Source organism: Ceratotherium simum, chromosome 11, assembly GCF_057802395.1.
Source record: "Ceratotherium simum simum isolate JZ-2026a chromosome 11, ASM5780239v1, whole genome shotgun sequence".
Classification (NCBI taxonomy): Eukaryota; Metazoa; Chordata; class Mammalia; order Perissodactyla; family Rhinocerotidae; genus Ceratotherium; species Ceratotherium simum.
Window position 1 is genome coordinate 48,252,865 of NC_141910.1, and position 14,583 is coordinate 48,267,447.

The 14,583-nt window shown below is 40.4% G+C and overlaps 1 protein-coding gene across 8 annotated transcripts in view; it reads right to left on the reverse strand.

Annotated features, from left to right (window-relative positions):
• The window catches only part of LTBP1 (latent transforming growth factor beta binding protein 1), a 384,533-nt gene that overhangs the window by 331,836 nt on the left and 38,114 nt on the right, over nt 1-14,583 (reverse strand). For all 8 annotated transcript variants that reach the window (XM_087436922.1, XM_087436919.1, XM_087436921.1 and 5 more), the window contains exon 3: nt 6,324-6,621. In XM_087436922.1, coding sequence (XP_087293048.1) covers nt 6,324-6,621 — 298 coding nt within the window. The remainder of the gene's footprint in view (nt 1-6,323; nt 6,622-14,583) is intronic.

Genomic DNA, 14,583 nt, shown 5'->3' on the forward strand with positions numbered 1-14,583 from the left:
GGATGCGTGTGAGCTCTCTAGATAGATCTGACATCCATATCCTGAGTAAAACCAGACTTCCTTCTCAAGCTCAAAGAGAGAGCACTGGGTACACTGTCTCCTGCAAAAGTGCTTCCTCCTTACACAGTACAGATAACAGCTCCCCATTTGGCAAAGCAATGGTCATTTGTGCCAATGTTATCTAAACAACCAAAAGACATCAGCAGCTAAAGAATGCCCCTAAAGACCTCTGCCTTGTGGTTCCATGATCAGTGCCCATAACACCCATTATGATTAACAAGGATAAAGACAGACATTTACACAAGTCAAAAGAGTCTCATTGAGCAGCAGTGAGTTGAAAACAAACTTTATGGGAAACTTCAATATATATGTGAAGAATAATACTGAGAGATGATTTAACAAAGCTCTGGAAAGCTGAACAGTTTTGAATTTTGCTCATTTGTGGAATCTCCTGGCCATAACTTATAAGCATGAACACCTTTTCCGATATAGAACTAAAGATAGACACTGGGGATGCACCTGTAACCTAACAGTGGCAACTCTTCAACAAATACATTGACAGGGCAGGTGAATAACATCTATATGATGCAATTATGAGAGTAACCTGAAGTGTTAATTTGGACTTTCTAAGGAATCCAGTATTATAAAGTGAAGTAAAAGTTCAAAGAATCAAAAAAGTGACTGCAAAAATTTGTATATAGGAAGATGAGGCATCATTTGGTCTTTTCTTTAGCTCATGGAGCATCCATGATGTGGCCCACAAAACTGGAAAAAGGAACACCATAATAATAAGCTTCCATGAAAAGCATGAATGAAATTATAACTACAGAAATGAGTATTGCCAGAATACCCTGGCCAGGCTTTTTCTTTTCTTGTGAGGAAGATCAGCCCAAGAGGAAGACTGGCCCTGAGCTAACATCCGTGCCCATCTTCCTCTACTTTATATGGGATGCCACCACAGCATGGCTTGACAAGCAGTGCGCCGGTGTGCACCTGGGATCTGAACCTGCGAACCCCGGGCCGCCAAAGCGGAGCACGTGCCCTTATCCGCTTGCGCCACTGGACCAGCCCCTGGCCAGGGTCTCTCCAAACCAATACTTGACCACGTGGCCAGCCACGTACCACTGATACCCACTTGCTTTTAGTCCCTAGTAGAGTACAGAGCATAATCTTGGCTATTCATCCATAAAGCTCTGTCAGAAACCATCCATTCACAAGTATCAACTACCTTCAAAGACCTTGAAGATCCATGATATTACCAAAGAAATCTTCAAAAACAGCAGGATGGAAAGACCTCCACATCCTACCTGATACATCATTCTCTACCTGATTCTCTACCTACCTGATTCTCTTTCCCTTTGCCTCCCACATTCAATTAGGCAAGGTTTTTCATTTACAGTAACTCAAATTCACTTCTTCCTCGACGTTACCTGCACTACTACACTCATCACAGAGACATCCTCCAATTACCACTGGTTCTAATCCATTTTAGATACTACAGCCAGAACAATCTTCCAAGGCAGATGAAAAATCATAGCATTCTTCCTACTTGAAACTTTCCTTTGGTTTTTTTTGTTACTCTTTATTACAGAAAATTTCAAAAATATAAAAAAGTAGAGAAAATTGTGTAAGAAACCTCCATGTACCCATCATCCAGCTTCAATAATTATTCCCTCATGGCCAATCTGGTTACCTCTATACCTCAACCCACTGGTTAATTTCAATCAAAGCTCAGACATTATATAATTTCACCTGTAAATACTTTAATATGATTCTCCTCCTTACATAACTGCAATGCCATCAGCACAGTCCCCAAAATCAACAATCATTCTTTTACATCCAATTTCCAATCAATGTCAGCATTTTCATGATTGTCCAAAAATCATCATTATCTTTTTCTTTTATTTGTAGTTTGTTTGTTTGAATCAGGATAGACACAGTCCAAATATTGTGATTGGTTAATGTTTCTTAAGCCTCTTTTAAATGATATTTTTTAAAAAAGTAATGGAGGGGGAACCTATTTTGTTTTATTGCATCTTTTTGGAATTGTTTTATTGAAATCTTAGTCTTGAACTTCATTTTTAACCAATCTCTAAAATCTTTTATTACCACTAGGCTTTATCTATATCAAGTTCCAATCAAATCATATCCTAAATGTGGTCAATGTTAAATATGTCCACAAATTCTTTGAAATTTCTCCCTTCAAGCAGTGCAGCTTAATTCCACTCCCTTTGAGGATGGACTTGACTTAGTGACTCACTCCTAATGAGTAAACAAGGTGGAAGTGAAGGTGTGTCATTTTCAAGACTAAAGACTAAAAAGGCACTCTGGCTTTCTCCTTGCTCTCTCCAGTGGGGAATCACTCACTCTGGGAGAAGCCAGTGGCCATGTTGTGAGGACACTCAGGCAGCTCTGTGGAGGGGTCCAGGTGGAGAGGAAGTGAAGCCTCCTGCCAAGAGCCAGTGCTGGAGCTGAGGCCTGCTGCCAACAGCCACAGAGTGAGTCATCCTGGCAGTGGATTCTCCAGTCCCAGTGGAGTCAAGTCAAGCCACCTCTGCTGACTGCAACCTCACGAGAGACTCTGAGCCAGAACTCCCAGCTAAGCGCCTCCTGGATCCCTGACCCACAGAGACTGTCAGACAATAAATGTTTATTGTGTTCGGCTGCTAAGTTTTGGGGTGACCTGTTACACGGCAGTAGATAGCTAATACACCATACTTGCTGACATCACCTCATTGCCTTTCCTGGAAATGCCCTTCTTCCCTAGTTCTTTGTGCCCAAATTTAACCATCTTTTCAAGCTCACAAACCACCTTCTCCACAGCCATCCCTGGACCTCCACTTCCCCAGCACTCCAAAATCTGGAAACAATTGCTCCTTCCTTTGATTTCCTATAGAACTTTGCACTTGATTCCAAGTCAAGCTGTCTAAAACCATTTGTCCAAAGGTAAAACCAATTCATGTAACACTCACCTGCCTAAAATGTGTAGTTTTACCATTACAGTTTTACTAAAGTAGCTCTTCCTCAAACATGCCAGGCACACTTCTACCTCAAGGCCTCTGCCCCACTCCCACATATCTTCATGGTTCATGCCCTTACCTCCTTCAGGCCTTTGCTTAAATGCCACCTTCTCAGCAGGGCCTTCCCTACCACCAGAGCCCTCACTCATTCCCACCCCACACCCACCCAGCACTCCCTGTCCATTATTGCAGTTTTGTTTTCTCCACACACTTATCACAATCTAACATATGTTTTCATCATGCCACTTATCAATCGTCTCCCCATCTCCAGACTGTAAGCACCAGGAAGGCAGACATTTTGTTTAATTGTTCAGAGCTACATCCTGAACCCTAGGACAGTGCACGGTACATAGAATGTGCTCAATAAAAACTTGTTGAATAAATGATCAAGACTGTAGCATTTCATATGCCACATAATGGATATAAAACAAAATATTTTGATATTTTAGGTGTCTTATGTCTATAAGCATTTTAAAGAGGCTTAATCAACCTCCTCTTTCACTAGATAAAAACAAAACAAAACTTTGAAACACCCTAAAGTAGGTGATCTTAAAACAAAGATAACTTGATAATCGTTACATTTCTCGAAAGTAGCCAAAATGGTCCTACCATATGTGCTTCCTTGGCAGTTTGATTAAATATGATTTAAGGTGATCATGTCATTACCTAATTTCAATGGGCCAACTGTGCCCCTTCTTTTGCATCCCTCTCAAAGTAGAGCTCATCTATCATTTTAAAATCTCCTTAAGAGCAGAATTGGATCTTGTACATTTTAATACTCCCTGCAGTGCAGTGCCCAGATAACAAGGCAACCTATATAAGTTTCTTAAGAAAAATATCAGAATTATTAGCATCCTAGGCTATCTCTTCTCCTTACCCAAAAGCACCCAGTACGCACCCCCATATACACATGCCTGGAACAATGCTATCCTAAGAAGCATCTTGATTCAGCAGAGGAAATCTCTGAAGCAAATTATCCAATGTCTTTTATTTTCTCAAAGCCAAGTTAGAGCTGAAACCTTAGCCTCCTCTTTGACTTACAACATTGTTGTCTAAGTTACACTGCTGCTACCAAAAAAAGAAGAAAAAAAAAAGGTTGCCCCTTTATCTGACATCTGACATATGGTTCTTACTAACAATCCATATATACATAACATAGAGGGTCAAATTCTAACAGTGGATGGTGATATTTGAGATGAATGATGTCGCTTGTAAATTACTTCACAGTTTATGTAGGTAATAATGCTAAAAAAAAATAATTGCAATAAACAGTAATCTGACTCTTGATTGCCAAGGCATAGTTCAACACAGAATCGGTCTTTGTTTTTAAGATCCAGAACAATGCTGGAAGAGAGATGTCTGGCTATGATATCATCAAAGCTTTATATCATTTCAAGATACACAGTTACATTCGTGTTCTGGCACAAAAAAAAAACACTCCTATCCTTTAGAGGAGAGGTCAGCAAACTATAGCTCATGAGCCAAAGCTGGCCCAGAGCCTGTTTTTGCATGGCCCACAAGCTAAGAATGATTTGTACATTTTTAAACAGCTGAAAAAAAATCGAAAGAATAATAATATTGGGTGACACATGAAATTTATATGAAATTCAAATTTCAGCGCCCATAAAGTTTTATTGGAGCAGTCACACTCATTCATTTATGCATCATCTATGGCAGCTTGTATGCTACGATAGCAGAACTGAGATGCTGCAACAGAAACCATATGTCCCACAAAGCTGAAAATATTTGCTCTCCAGCCCTTTGCAGCAAACATTTGCCACCCTCAACTCAGGGCATGGAGCTGCATCCTGACTGCCTTCATTTAAAGCCTAACATTTATTCTCCTTATTCTGGTTCCATTTAAATCCAAACACATGATATTATTCACTTATTAACTGTGTGACCTTGAACAATTTACTTAACCACTCTGTGCCACAGTTTCCTCATCAGTAAAGTGAGGTTAATAACAGTACCTACCTTATGGGATCACTGTGAGTTGTAAATTAATAATACATACAGAGCATTCTGAAACAGTACCTGGCATACAGTAAGCTGTTACTGAGGATTAGTTATAACTACCACTCCTTGTTGAGAGCTGCAGGATGTTTTTTCCAATTAAAATGCTAGCAAAGTGGTTAGATTTCAAACTAGCCCCCCAAATCTATTTATCATAGCAGAATTGAAATATGAGACGAGAAGAAGTGAAAGCAAAATGAAGCAAAACAGAAAGAGAATTAAGGAAGGAATAAGAAGAGACAGGAAAAAGTTACAAGGAGCCCACTCAGCAGAGAGAGTAGGTGGCCTATTCAAGGACGAAGTATAAATTAGGATAATTTCATCTATAGCAACAGATTAAATAACTTCTGTGGGCTGACTGGACACTAATCACCATGTGGAAGCTATCCTTAGAGGGGGAAAAGCATTCAGAATTCCAAGCCAGCGACTTAGAAACGAACGGCTGGGTCAAGCCCATTTTTAAGTTGAGAACTTCCTGTATTTTACATTCCTAGACAAATGACAAGTGATAGTTGCAGTAAATTCTGCATCTTGTTATCCATGGAGAGTAGCTAATTAAAAGGGAAAAATTTGCATAAGGACCCTGTGCAGCCGAGGGGCTGCCCCTAAGGTGACCCAGAGGAGGAAGGGACAATCATTCTTATACACAAGTTCTCATTTTGTTCAGAACAGCACCTACTTCCTAACGCTAAGAAAAAACTGTGTTCCCATAAATAGAACACAAGCTCATTTACCAAAAATGGACCTGCATAGCAACTGGGAGGTAAACATGGTGTTTATAGAAGATACACTTAACCTGCTACTAAGGTAGAGAAATTCTCTCTTTTCAAGGACTCACTTTCGTTTGAATACCTTCTCTGTGCAAAGCTGAGTTCCTATCTTTTCCATATATCTTTAAGAGTCATACTCATTGTTTCTTTTTAAATTATTATTTCAAAACTCTAGAGCACCCCCCTCCAAAAAAAAAGGGCTTTTTAACTCACAACTCCACCACACCAAACAGCTATCTTTATTTTTCCCTTCCAACCTTGATCCCTATAATCCTCATCATTACTGTGGTTTATGCTTATGGTAAATCTTCCCTGCAGAGGCTAAACACACATATCAAATATTTTTAAGAGACTTGATGTGTAAGCATAACATGTAAAACCTTAAGGAAAGGAAAGAAAGACATTATTATCCAAGTGATTTCTGCAAACTGTGCAGGAAAAGGAGGGTGATTGAAAGCAATGCATCAAAGAGATAATTAAGATGCTCCCAGGCTGGAGGCAAGGTCAAAACACTCACTGAGAATGTATCTTCTGGGCGAGTCCTACGGAAGGCTTCGGCTTGAGGGTCAAGGTCATCTGAGCCATGGGACTGACTCTCGGGAGAGTGTCTGCCTTCTTAGATGAAGTGTGCTTTGCTGCTTGCTCAGGAGGGACCCAGGAGGAAGCAGCCCCGGGACTCTGCCCTCCAAAGACTGGTGATGAGGTGTCCTGGGCAACTGTCGTCTCACAGGCTTTGCCTTTGGTCCCTGGTTTACATACACAGAGCTGAGGCCGGAGACACATCCCTCCGTTCTGGCACGGTGGAACACAGCTTGCTGCAGAAAAGACAATACAAGACACAGCTTTGAAGAAAAGCATTGCAGACTTCAGTAATTCTTCCAAAGGCTTAACAGTAGCATCAGGATGTTCCCCAATAAAATAAAACCATCCTTAAAGACATGACGACGATGATGGTAGCTAATATTTATTAACAGCTTCCTATGTGCCAGGCACTGTTTTAATATATAGCAACAAATTTAATCCCCCAGCAACCGTTTTAAGTAGACATTTTATTTTGTCTCATTTTACTGATGAAGAAACAGACACTGGGATTATGTAATTTGCCAAAGGTCACACAATTATTAGTAAATAGAAGGGCTGGGATTTGAATCCAAGTGAACTGGCTCCAAAGTCATCATTCTTAACCACTTTACTATAGCTGGCTCTCAGAAATGCACCACAAACACAGGGAGAACTTAAGAAAATGCTCTGCCCTTCCTTTTAAGTTGTGCTCTGTGGCTTAAGTATAAATTTTAGGTATCCAAACAAGACATGGTAAAAAACAAAAGCCCAAGCCCATTTCCCAACCCCCAAAAAAGCTCAACTACAGACTCCACCTTGCACAAACTATCAGGGTGTGGAGAGACTGCTTAGTCCAACCCACATTTTTTGTTTTCTACATGAGAGAAAACCAAGGGCAGAAAGGTTGAGTAACCCAATACACACTTTTATACTTAAAAGAAAAAAAAAAAAAAGCCAATACACGGTATACCATGGCTAATTTTATAATGAATGGCAACCAAAAAGAAACAACCTCTTTATCTCCTACTTACTAGGATGTGCGTACTTTCAATCACCAGACTTGTGGTCAAGTAGAGTTTTAAAGTGAGCAGGGCTCTGGGTCATGGGTAAGGGAGGGACTTTGTCATAGGCAAAGTCTCATGGGAGTTTAGATGTTACTGACTTAAGTTTCATTAGGTTAATGTCATAGGCCTGTAGACCTCATTCCTTCAGTCCTTTATTTGTCCAAATACATTTATTTATGCCAACCTATTGCTATCAGTCCACTTTTGACTTAAACTCTTGGTCCTGAGGCAGATCACAATACTACATCTCCCATAAAATTCAATGCAAGATTCAGTCCACAAAATAATTCCAAATAGATGAGGGAAATGAACCAGACATGAGGCTGAGTTATGGAAGAGCCAAACAACCAAGACCTATAAAGCCCTGAAACCTAATGATTTTCTACAAAAGAGAAAAGATACTTTTCCCATCTTTCTACAATACAATTCCTATTAGTTATAGCAAATAATGATAAGAAATGGATCTCATGTGTCAGAATACTAGGGTGACAAATTTTCCAAAAGTTGGGAAGGATTCTTAAAAAAAAAAAAAAAAAAGAAAAATGCAGCCAGCTCCCTAGATGACCTTGGGGTAGGTTACTTAACCTTGGCCTCTGTACCTGTATGTGTTTGGGGGCAAGGGGAGGGCAGTAGCTGCTTGTTCTAAAATAGTCCCCAACGGCTCTTCCCATATTAGGCTTCTAGAATTCAAAGTTAAAAGCTATGCACTTCTAGAGTTCATGATTCTAATTTATCAGCATTTTCCTCGCTGACTGATGATCATCAGGTCCCTACTCGGCCATGGTTATTAATGGAATTCACAGGAGTGGAAATGGGTTCCACCTAGAGAGAGCAGAAGTGGCCACGAGCAAGGACTGGACTGGACTTTCAAAGCTGAGCCTCTGCCAGGATCACCCCCAGGCACGTTCATGTGTACATTCTCTTCATGCTTTCGATTAGAAACATGTTTCAGTTTAACATCTGAGAATGATTTCCGCTCCTCCTCCCTCCCAAGGTGTACTTGCAAAGCCTACTCATCTACCAGGAAGGCTGCACAGAGCAGCTTACAAAAGCTGGTACCTAGATGGAGGCCACGGACTGAAATCTTCCAAAATACCCCTGAGAATATGCAACAAGAACCTGTCTATAGAAGGACATGGATGGATCAGAAGTGTAAAAGGGTAGTGACTTTTTTTGAACTTTTCAAATTTTGCATGTGGTTGGGTAAGGGGGATAGGAAAAGAATAACAAAAGAAACAAAACTTTAAACTCACAAAAATTTTCTACTGGAAGAAAAAGAACATGTTACATAATAGATTGACTATATACAATACCACCCCTTTCCAGCAAATTTTAAAAGGACAATAAGAGAATGCAATTTTCTCTTCTACCTGCCCCACTTAGGCTGAGGCAGCAGCCCCCTGGAGCCTGCAGACAGGAGAAGCTGGCTTGAACAGAGGGGGACATATTCCCTAATTGCCAAGGCCCTCACATGACATGAAAAGCAAAACTCATGTCCTGCAACCACATTTCACCAAGCCATTTTTCCTACGATATGCTGACCTCATGCACTAGTGGTCCTCACGTGGCACTTCTCAAAGTGCAGTGCTCGGACCAGCAGCAGCAGCATCACCTGGAAGCGCTTGAGAAATGCACTTTCTCAGGCTGCCCCAGGCCTGCTAAATCCAAAACCAGAGCCCAGCAATCAGACTGCCCTCCAGGTGAGTCCCATGCGCACTCAAGTTTGAAAAGCACTGACACACAGCATTCCAGAATTGGCACTCTTCCACCAGCAAGTTTTTGAGGATTTGTATTTTTATAATTGCAAGTTTGACGTTTTCACACTACAATTGTTTTTTATTTTATTGAATTCTTGCTGTGATAAAAGTGTTTACCTTGCTCTTTTATTTTGAATGCAAAAAATTAAAACCTTTCCATGGGACCGAATTCTCAAGATAATTATGGGTCCCTCCCAAAAGTTTATACATTTGTCACCATCTACTTCATGACCACGTAAAAATGTGTAGGCATTTATGCGAAAACTGTTATTCTAAGTGAGGTGTTGAACTACGTGCAATATTAAAAATAAATGTTACAGAAGTACTTTAAAAACGTTTTTTTCCACTGGTTGATTCTGCATTGGCCTGGCCAGATGTGGTTCAACACAATGAGTAAACACTACATCAAGATCTTATCAGTGGGCTGGGCAGTGGTTCTCAGGCTGTGCTGCACATTAGAATTACCTGGGGAGCTTGTAAAACTCTCAAAACCCAGGCCTAACTCCAGGCCAATTGAATCAGAATCTCTGGGGGAGGGGCCCAGGCATCAGTATTCCCTTTTTTCTTTTTTTTCTTTTTTAACTCTCCAGGTGATTGCAATGTGCAGCCAAGCTTGAGAACCAGTAGGTTAGGGAACAAAATCCTAATCCAGACTTGCTGACAGACGAGTCTTCCTAAAACGCAGCACTTTGAATTTTTTCTCCATCATTCAAAAACTTCCAACACATTTTAGCTGCCCATGAGATACATTCAAGACCCTCTACATCTGGTCCCAACACCCCTTTCCACCCCTATTGCGCCCTGGTCCATCCCTGCAGAAGCTCACCACTCCTCACCTCGCACACAGGGTACCCTGCCCTGGAACACAGGCCCCTCAAGCTCTTGCGTATCTGAAACCTCCTCCTTCTCGATGAAGTCTTTCCCAAATGCCCACCCACCCCTACCAGGATCTTTTCATCATCTGAACGCGTGTCCCGTTTTCCTCATTCACTTCACATTCCACAGGTACTGTCACACATCATTAATCATCTTTTAACAAACTTCTCTCTTATTTCCCGATTATAAACTGTAAGCCTAGTTAATTGGCTTGTGCAGAACTTTTCGTAGCCTAGGATGGCAGCCTGAGCTCATCTTGCTTGATTAACTGACGTGAAAGTGGAGCCACTCCTTTCCAAAGGATGCTGGGATTTAAGGACATTTGTAACAGGAAGATAATCAATGGGCTCTTAATCATTACGTAATAATGTCTACACCTCCGGACTTGGTTTGCATGTTGTTCAATCAAACAGTCTCCAATCCTTCAAAGATGTTTTTTAATCAAAATTAATATTAAAATATACCCTGCTAATATATTAGGTCTGAAGTGGCATTTAACAGTATGTTGTAGTTCCCCGTTAAAGAAACAGTTTTAGAAGCCCAGACTCAATGTGTTCTGGAACTCTGAAGGGTAGTGACACTGTGAAACAAACTGGTCAAAGACTAACAGAACAGGACATCACAAATGGCTGGTAGGAGCTGTGACAAGTTACTAAACTTACAGTACAAAAGCGCATTAAGGGAGTTAGCCTAAGAAGTGCAGGTGCGGTAGAAAAAAAGAGCTTCTGAGAGATACTCAGTTTGTGAAAAGGAACCAGAAAGTTCTGGGTGGGGAGGACGGGACAGCCACAATTCATAAAGTAGATAATCCAATAAAAGTACTTCTGCACCAGATAAGCACAGGGAATTAACCCTGTAACTACCCCCTCCCTCCATCCGAAACATAGAACAATGATTTTTTAAAAATTTTTTTAAGTTAAAAAGATGGATTTCCATGGCTGGCCAGGATGGAATAACTGTTACCAAACAAGCCTGTTTGCCATAACCTACTAGAAAACTGCATGAAAGATGTAAAACAACTGTTTTCAGACACTGGGCCACTGGCAACAAGGGACTGTGACTCCTAAGAGAAGGAAATCAAAGAGGTGAGCCTACGATCAGCCCAACCAGCTGCAGGAGGCACTTTGCAGACCACGGTGCAGGGAGGAACCAAGCTGAACACCATGGTTTCCTGAGCTAAAACCTCAGGGGGCTGAGCGGCTGGAATCTGCAGGTCAGAGTCCTGGAGAGGAGGGAGCTGAACAGAGAGACAGCCCAGAGATCTGCAGAGGTGCCCTGAGCCTTCGCCTGATACTAAGCTGCACAGCCATAGGGTGAAACATCACGGGGCCAAACTACCCAGGACCTGTAAGCTGCAAATTCCCAGTCCTGACCTGCCAGAGTCGGGACATTCAGTAGAGACCCCAGAATTAAACTCCTTTTAAGAGGAGAGCAAAACCTCAATATCAAAATCAGCCCAGAAGAGTGCACAAAAGAAAACTAACACACAAATCACAGCTGTGAATACAGATGAAAAATACCTAAACAAAATATTAGCAAATCAAATACAGCAGTATTTCAAAACAGAAAAGCAAGCAGAACTCCAGAGATATAAGGATGACTTTAATGTCAACAAATCTATCAATGGAATTCCCCATGTTAAAAAATTAAATGAGGGCCGGCCCGGTGGCTTGGCGGTTAAGTGCGCTTGCTCCGCTACTGGCGGCCCAGGTTTGGATCCCGGGCGCACACCGACGCACCGCTTCTCCGGCCATGCTGAGGCCGCGTCCCACATACAGCAACTAGAAGGATGGGCACCTATGACACAACTATCTACTGGGGCTTTGGGGAGAAAAAAAAAGGAGGACGATTGGCAATAGATGTTAGCTCAGAGCCGGTCTTCCTCAGCAAAAAACAAAAACAGGAGGATTAGCACGCATGTTAGCTCAGGGCTGATCTTCCTCACAAAAAAAAAAAAATTTAAATGAGAATTTATCCAACGAATGCAGAAAATCTTCTAATAAAATTCGTCACTTATTCACGATAACAAACAAAAACTGTTAGCAATTAGGAATATAAAGGGATTTCCCTGTTCTGGTAAACAGTACCTACAGCAATTCCCACAATGAACTGCATAACAAACCCTACAGCAAATACTACGAGGAAACTGTAGAAGCATTTTCTATCAAAGTGGGAAACAAGTCTAAATGCCCACAATAACCTCCAATAGTTGCTGTTGTATTGTAGGTCCCAGCCAACACGGCAAAACAAGAAATAAAAGGTCCAAGAACTAGAAAGGAGGGGGCTGACCCTGTGGCTGAGTGGTAAAAGTTCCGGACACTCTGCTTCAGTGGCCCAGGTTTGCGGGTTCAGAACTCGGGATCAGACCTACTGCACTTGTCAAGCCATGCCGTGGCAGCAACCCACATACAAAATAGAGGAAGACTGGTACAGATGTTAGCTCAGGGCGAATCTTCCTCAGCAAAAAACAAAAAAAAAGAACTAAAAAGGAAGAAACAAATGTATCATTATTTGCAGTTTACCTAAGTGTCTATGTAGATAATCCAAAAGATTCTACAAACTATTATAACTAAGACAATGTGGTACAGGTTCAGAGATAGAAAAACAGATCAATGAAATATAACAGAAAGCTTAGAAACAAACACATACATATGGAGCTTTGTGACATGATGGAGGAGATATAACATCTGTGGTGAAACAATGGACTAAATAAATGGTGCTGGAAAAGAAACAGTCATCCATCTAAAAAAATTAAAATTAGTCACACAAGAATATACATTACAAATCTTTAAAACCTTTAACAGAAAATGTGAGAGAATATCTTCATGATTTGGGGTAAGAATTTCTCAAATGTGAAACAGTATGTATAAATCAAAAAGGACTGATAAACTATACCAAAATTTAAGACATCATACACAAAATTGAAAGCCAAACACAAAGAGAAGACACTTGCAGTATATTTAACAAAGGATTAGTAACCAGATATATCAAAAAATTCCTAAAAATCAATAGAAAAACAAAGAAAAAATGGACAAATGATATGAACTGGCTATTCATAGATGATGAAATGTGAGTAGCAAATAAACATGAAGAGATACTCAACCTCTCCAATTATCAGAGAACTGCAAATCAAAACAACATTGAGATGCAATTCCACACTCAAAAGACTGGCAATAAATCCATTACCACCAAGTGTTAGCAAAGAAATAGGGAAACGGGAACACCCATACACTGCTCACGAGGGTATTTTTATACTCACCTCTGTGAAAAGCAATTTGGCAATATCTAGTAAGGTTATTATGTGAAAACCCTACTACCCAGCAATTTCACTTCTAGACTGTCCATGTGCTCAAGGAGACATACACAGGAATGTTCACTGCATACCAATTACGGTAGGAAAATATTGGCATTGACAGACAAATTGACAAATAAACTGTGGTATATTCATACAATGGAATACTATACAGCAGTTAAAATCATTGTCTAGATCTAGACCTAGCAACATGGATGGATCTTGAAATTAATGTTGACTGAAGAAAGTAAATTACAAGATGCTACTTTATGATACTGTTCTTTATATGATCACATTATAACTGTCCATGTAATTTTTAAATATATAAAACATTTTTTGTTTTTATGGATACATAAATCAACAAAAGCATAAAAATATGTAGTGGATTCACACTAAATCCATGACAGTGATCACCTGTGGGAAAGAAGCTGAATAATACCAGAGAAGGAAATAGGTCACTTTATTGGAATATTTTTTTCTTAAAAAAAAAAAAGAAAGATGGGTAGCAAAGATGATGACAAGTAGACCCATATCAACTGGGGGTAGCAGATACATAGGTGCTTACTACTGTATTCTTTGCACTTGTCTGTATATTTTTCAGTTTCTTCAAAATCAAAATAATTTTTTAAAAATAATCCAACAAAAGGCAATTGAGGATTGAAGACAGTTAAAATCTCTTCCTTAATCACAGGGTGAAGAAGCAATGACAGGGATGGGGATGAGGTGGGTCAAAAGTGGCAGAAATTGCCATCATGATAAGGATGAACTCAGTGTGCACATCCTGGGCTTGCAGACAGCCAACATCAAGACCTGGGTGGGCAGAACTGGTTAAAAAAAAAGAAAAAAAAATCCTACTCCATCCTGACTGCCAGTATGGTTTTCTAAAAACACTCTTTCATCACTTGAAACAATCAAATTCTCAATTTTTACCCCAAATAGTAAATACTCTCAGATTTCTTCCACATTTGAATTCCACTCCAGTTTGACAAGCTGATCCTAATGTTCTTTAAAAGTTCAGTGACTGTATTTTTAGGAAGTAACCCATGCCCTGAAGCTCAGCCTCTATTGCTTTTAATTCTAAAAAAGTAACTCCTAGTTATATTTAAAACTTCGTCCCAGCCCACACGGGGCAAACAGTGTGACTCTCTGCCCCTCGCCTTTCTCTCCAAACAAGTTGCAGCATGTCTACCACATGTGTCCCAGGGAGAAATGCAAGTCTAGCCGTGT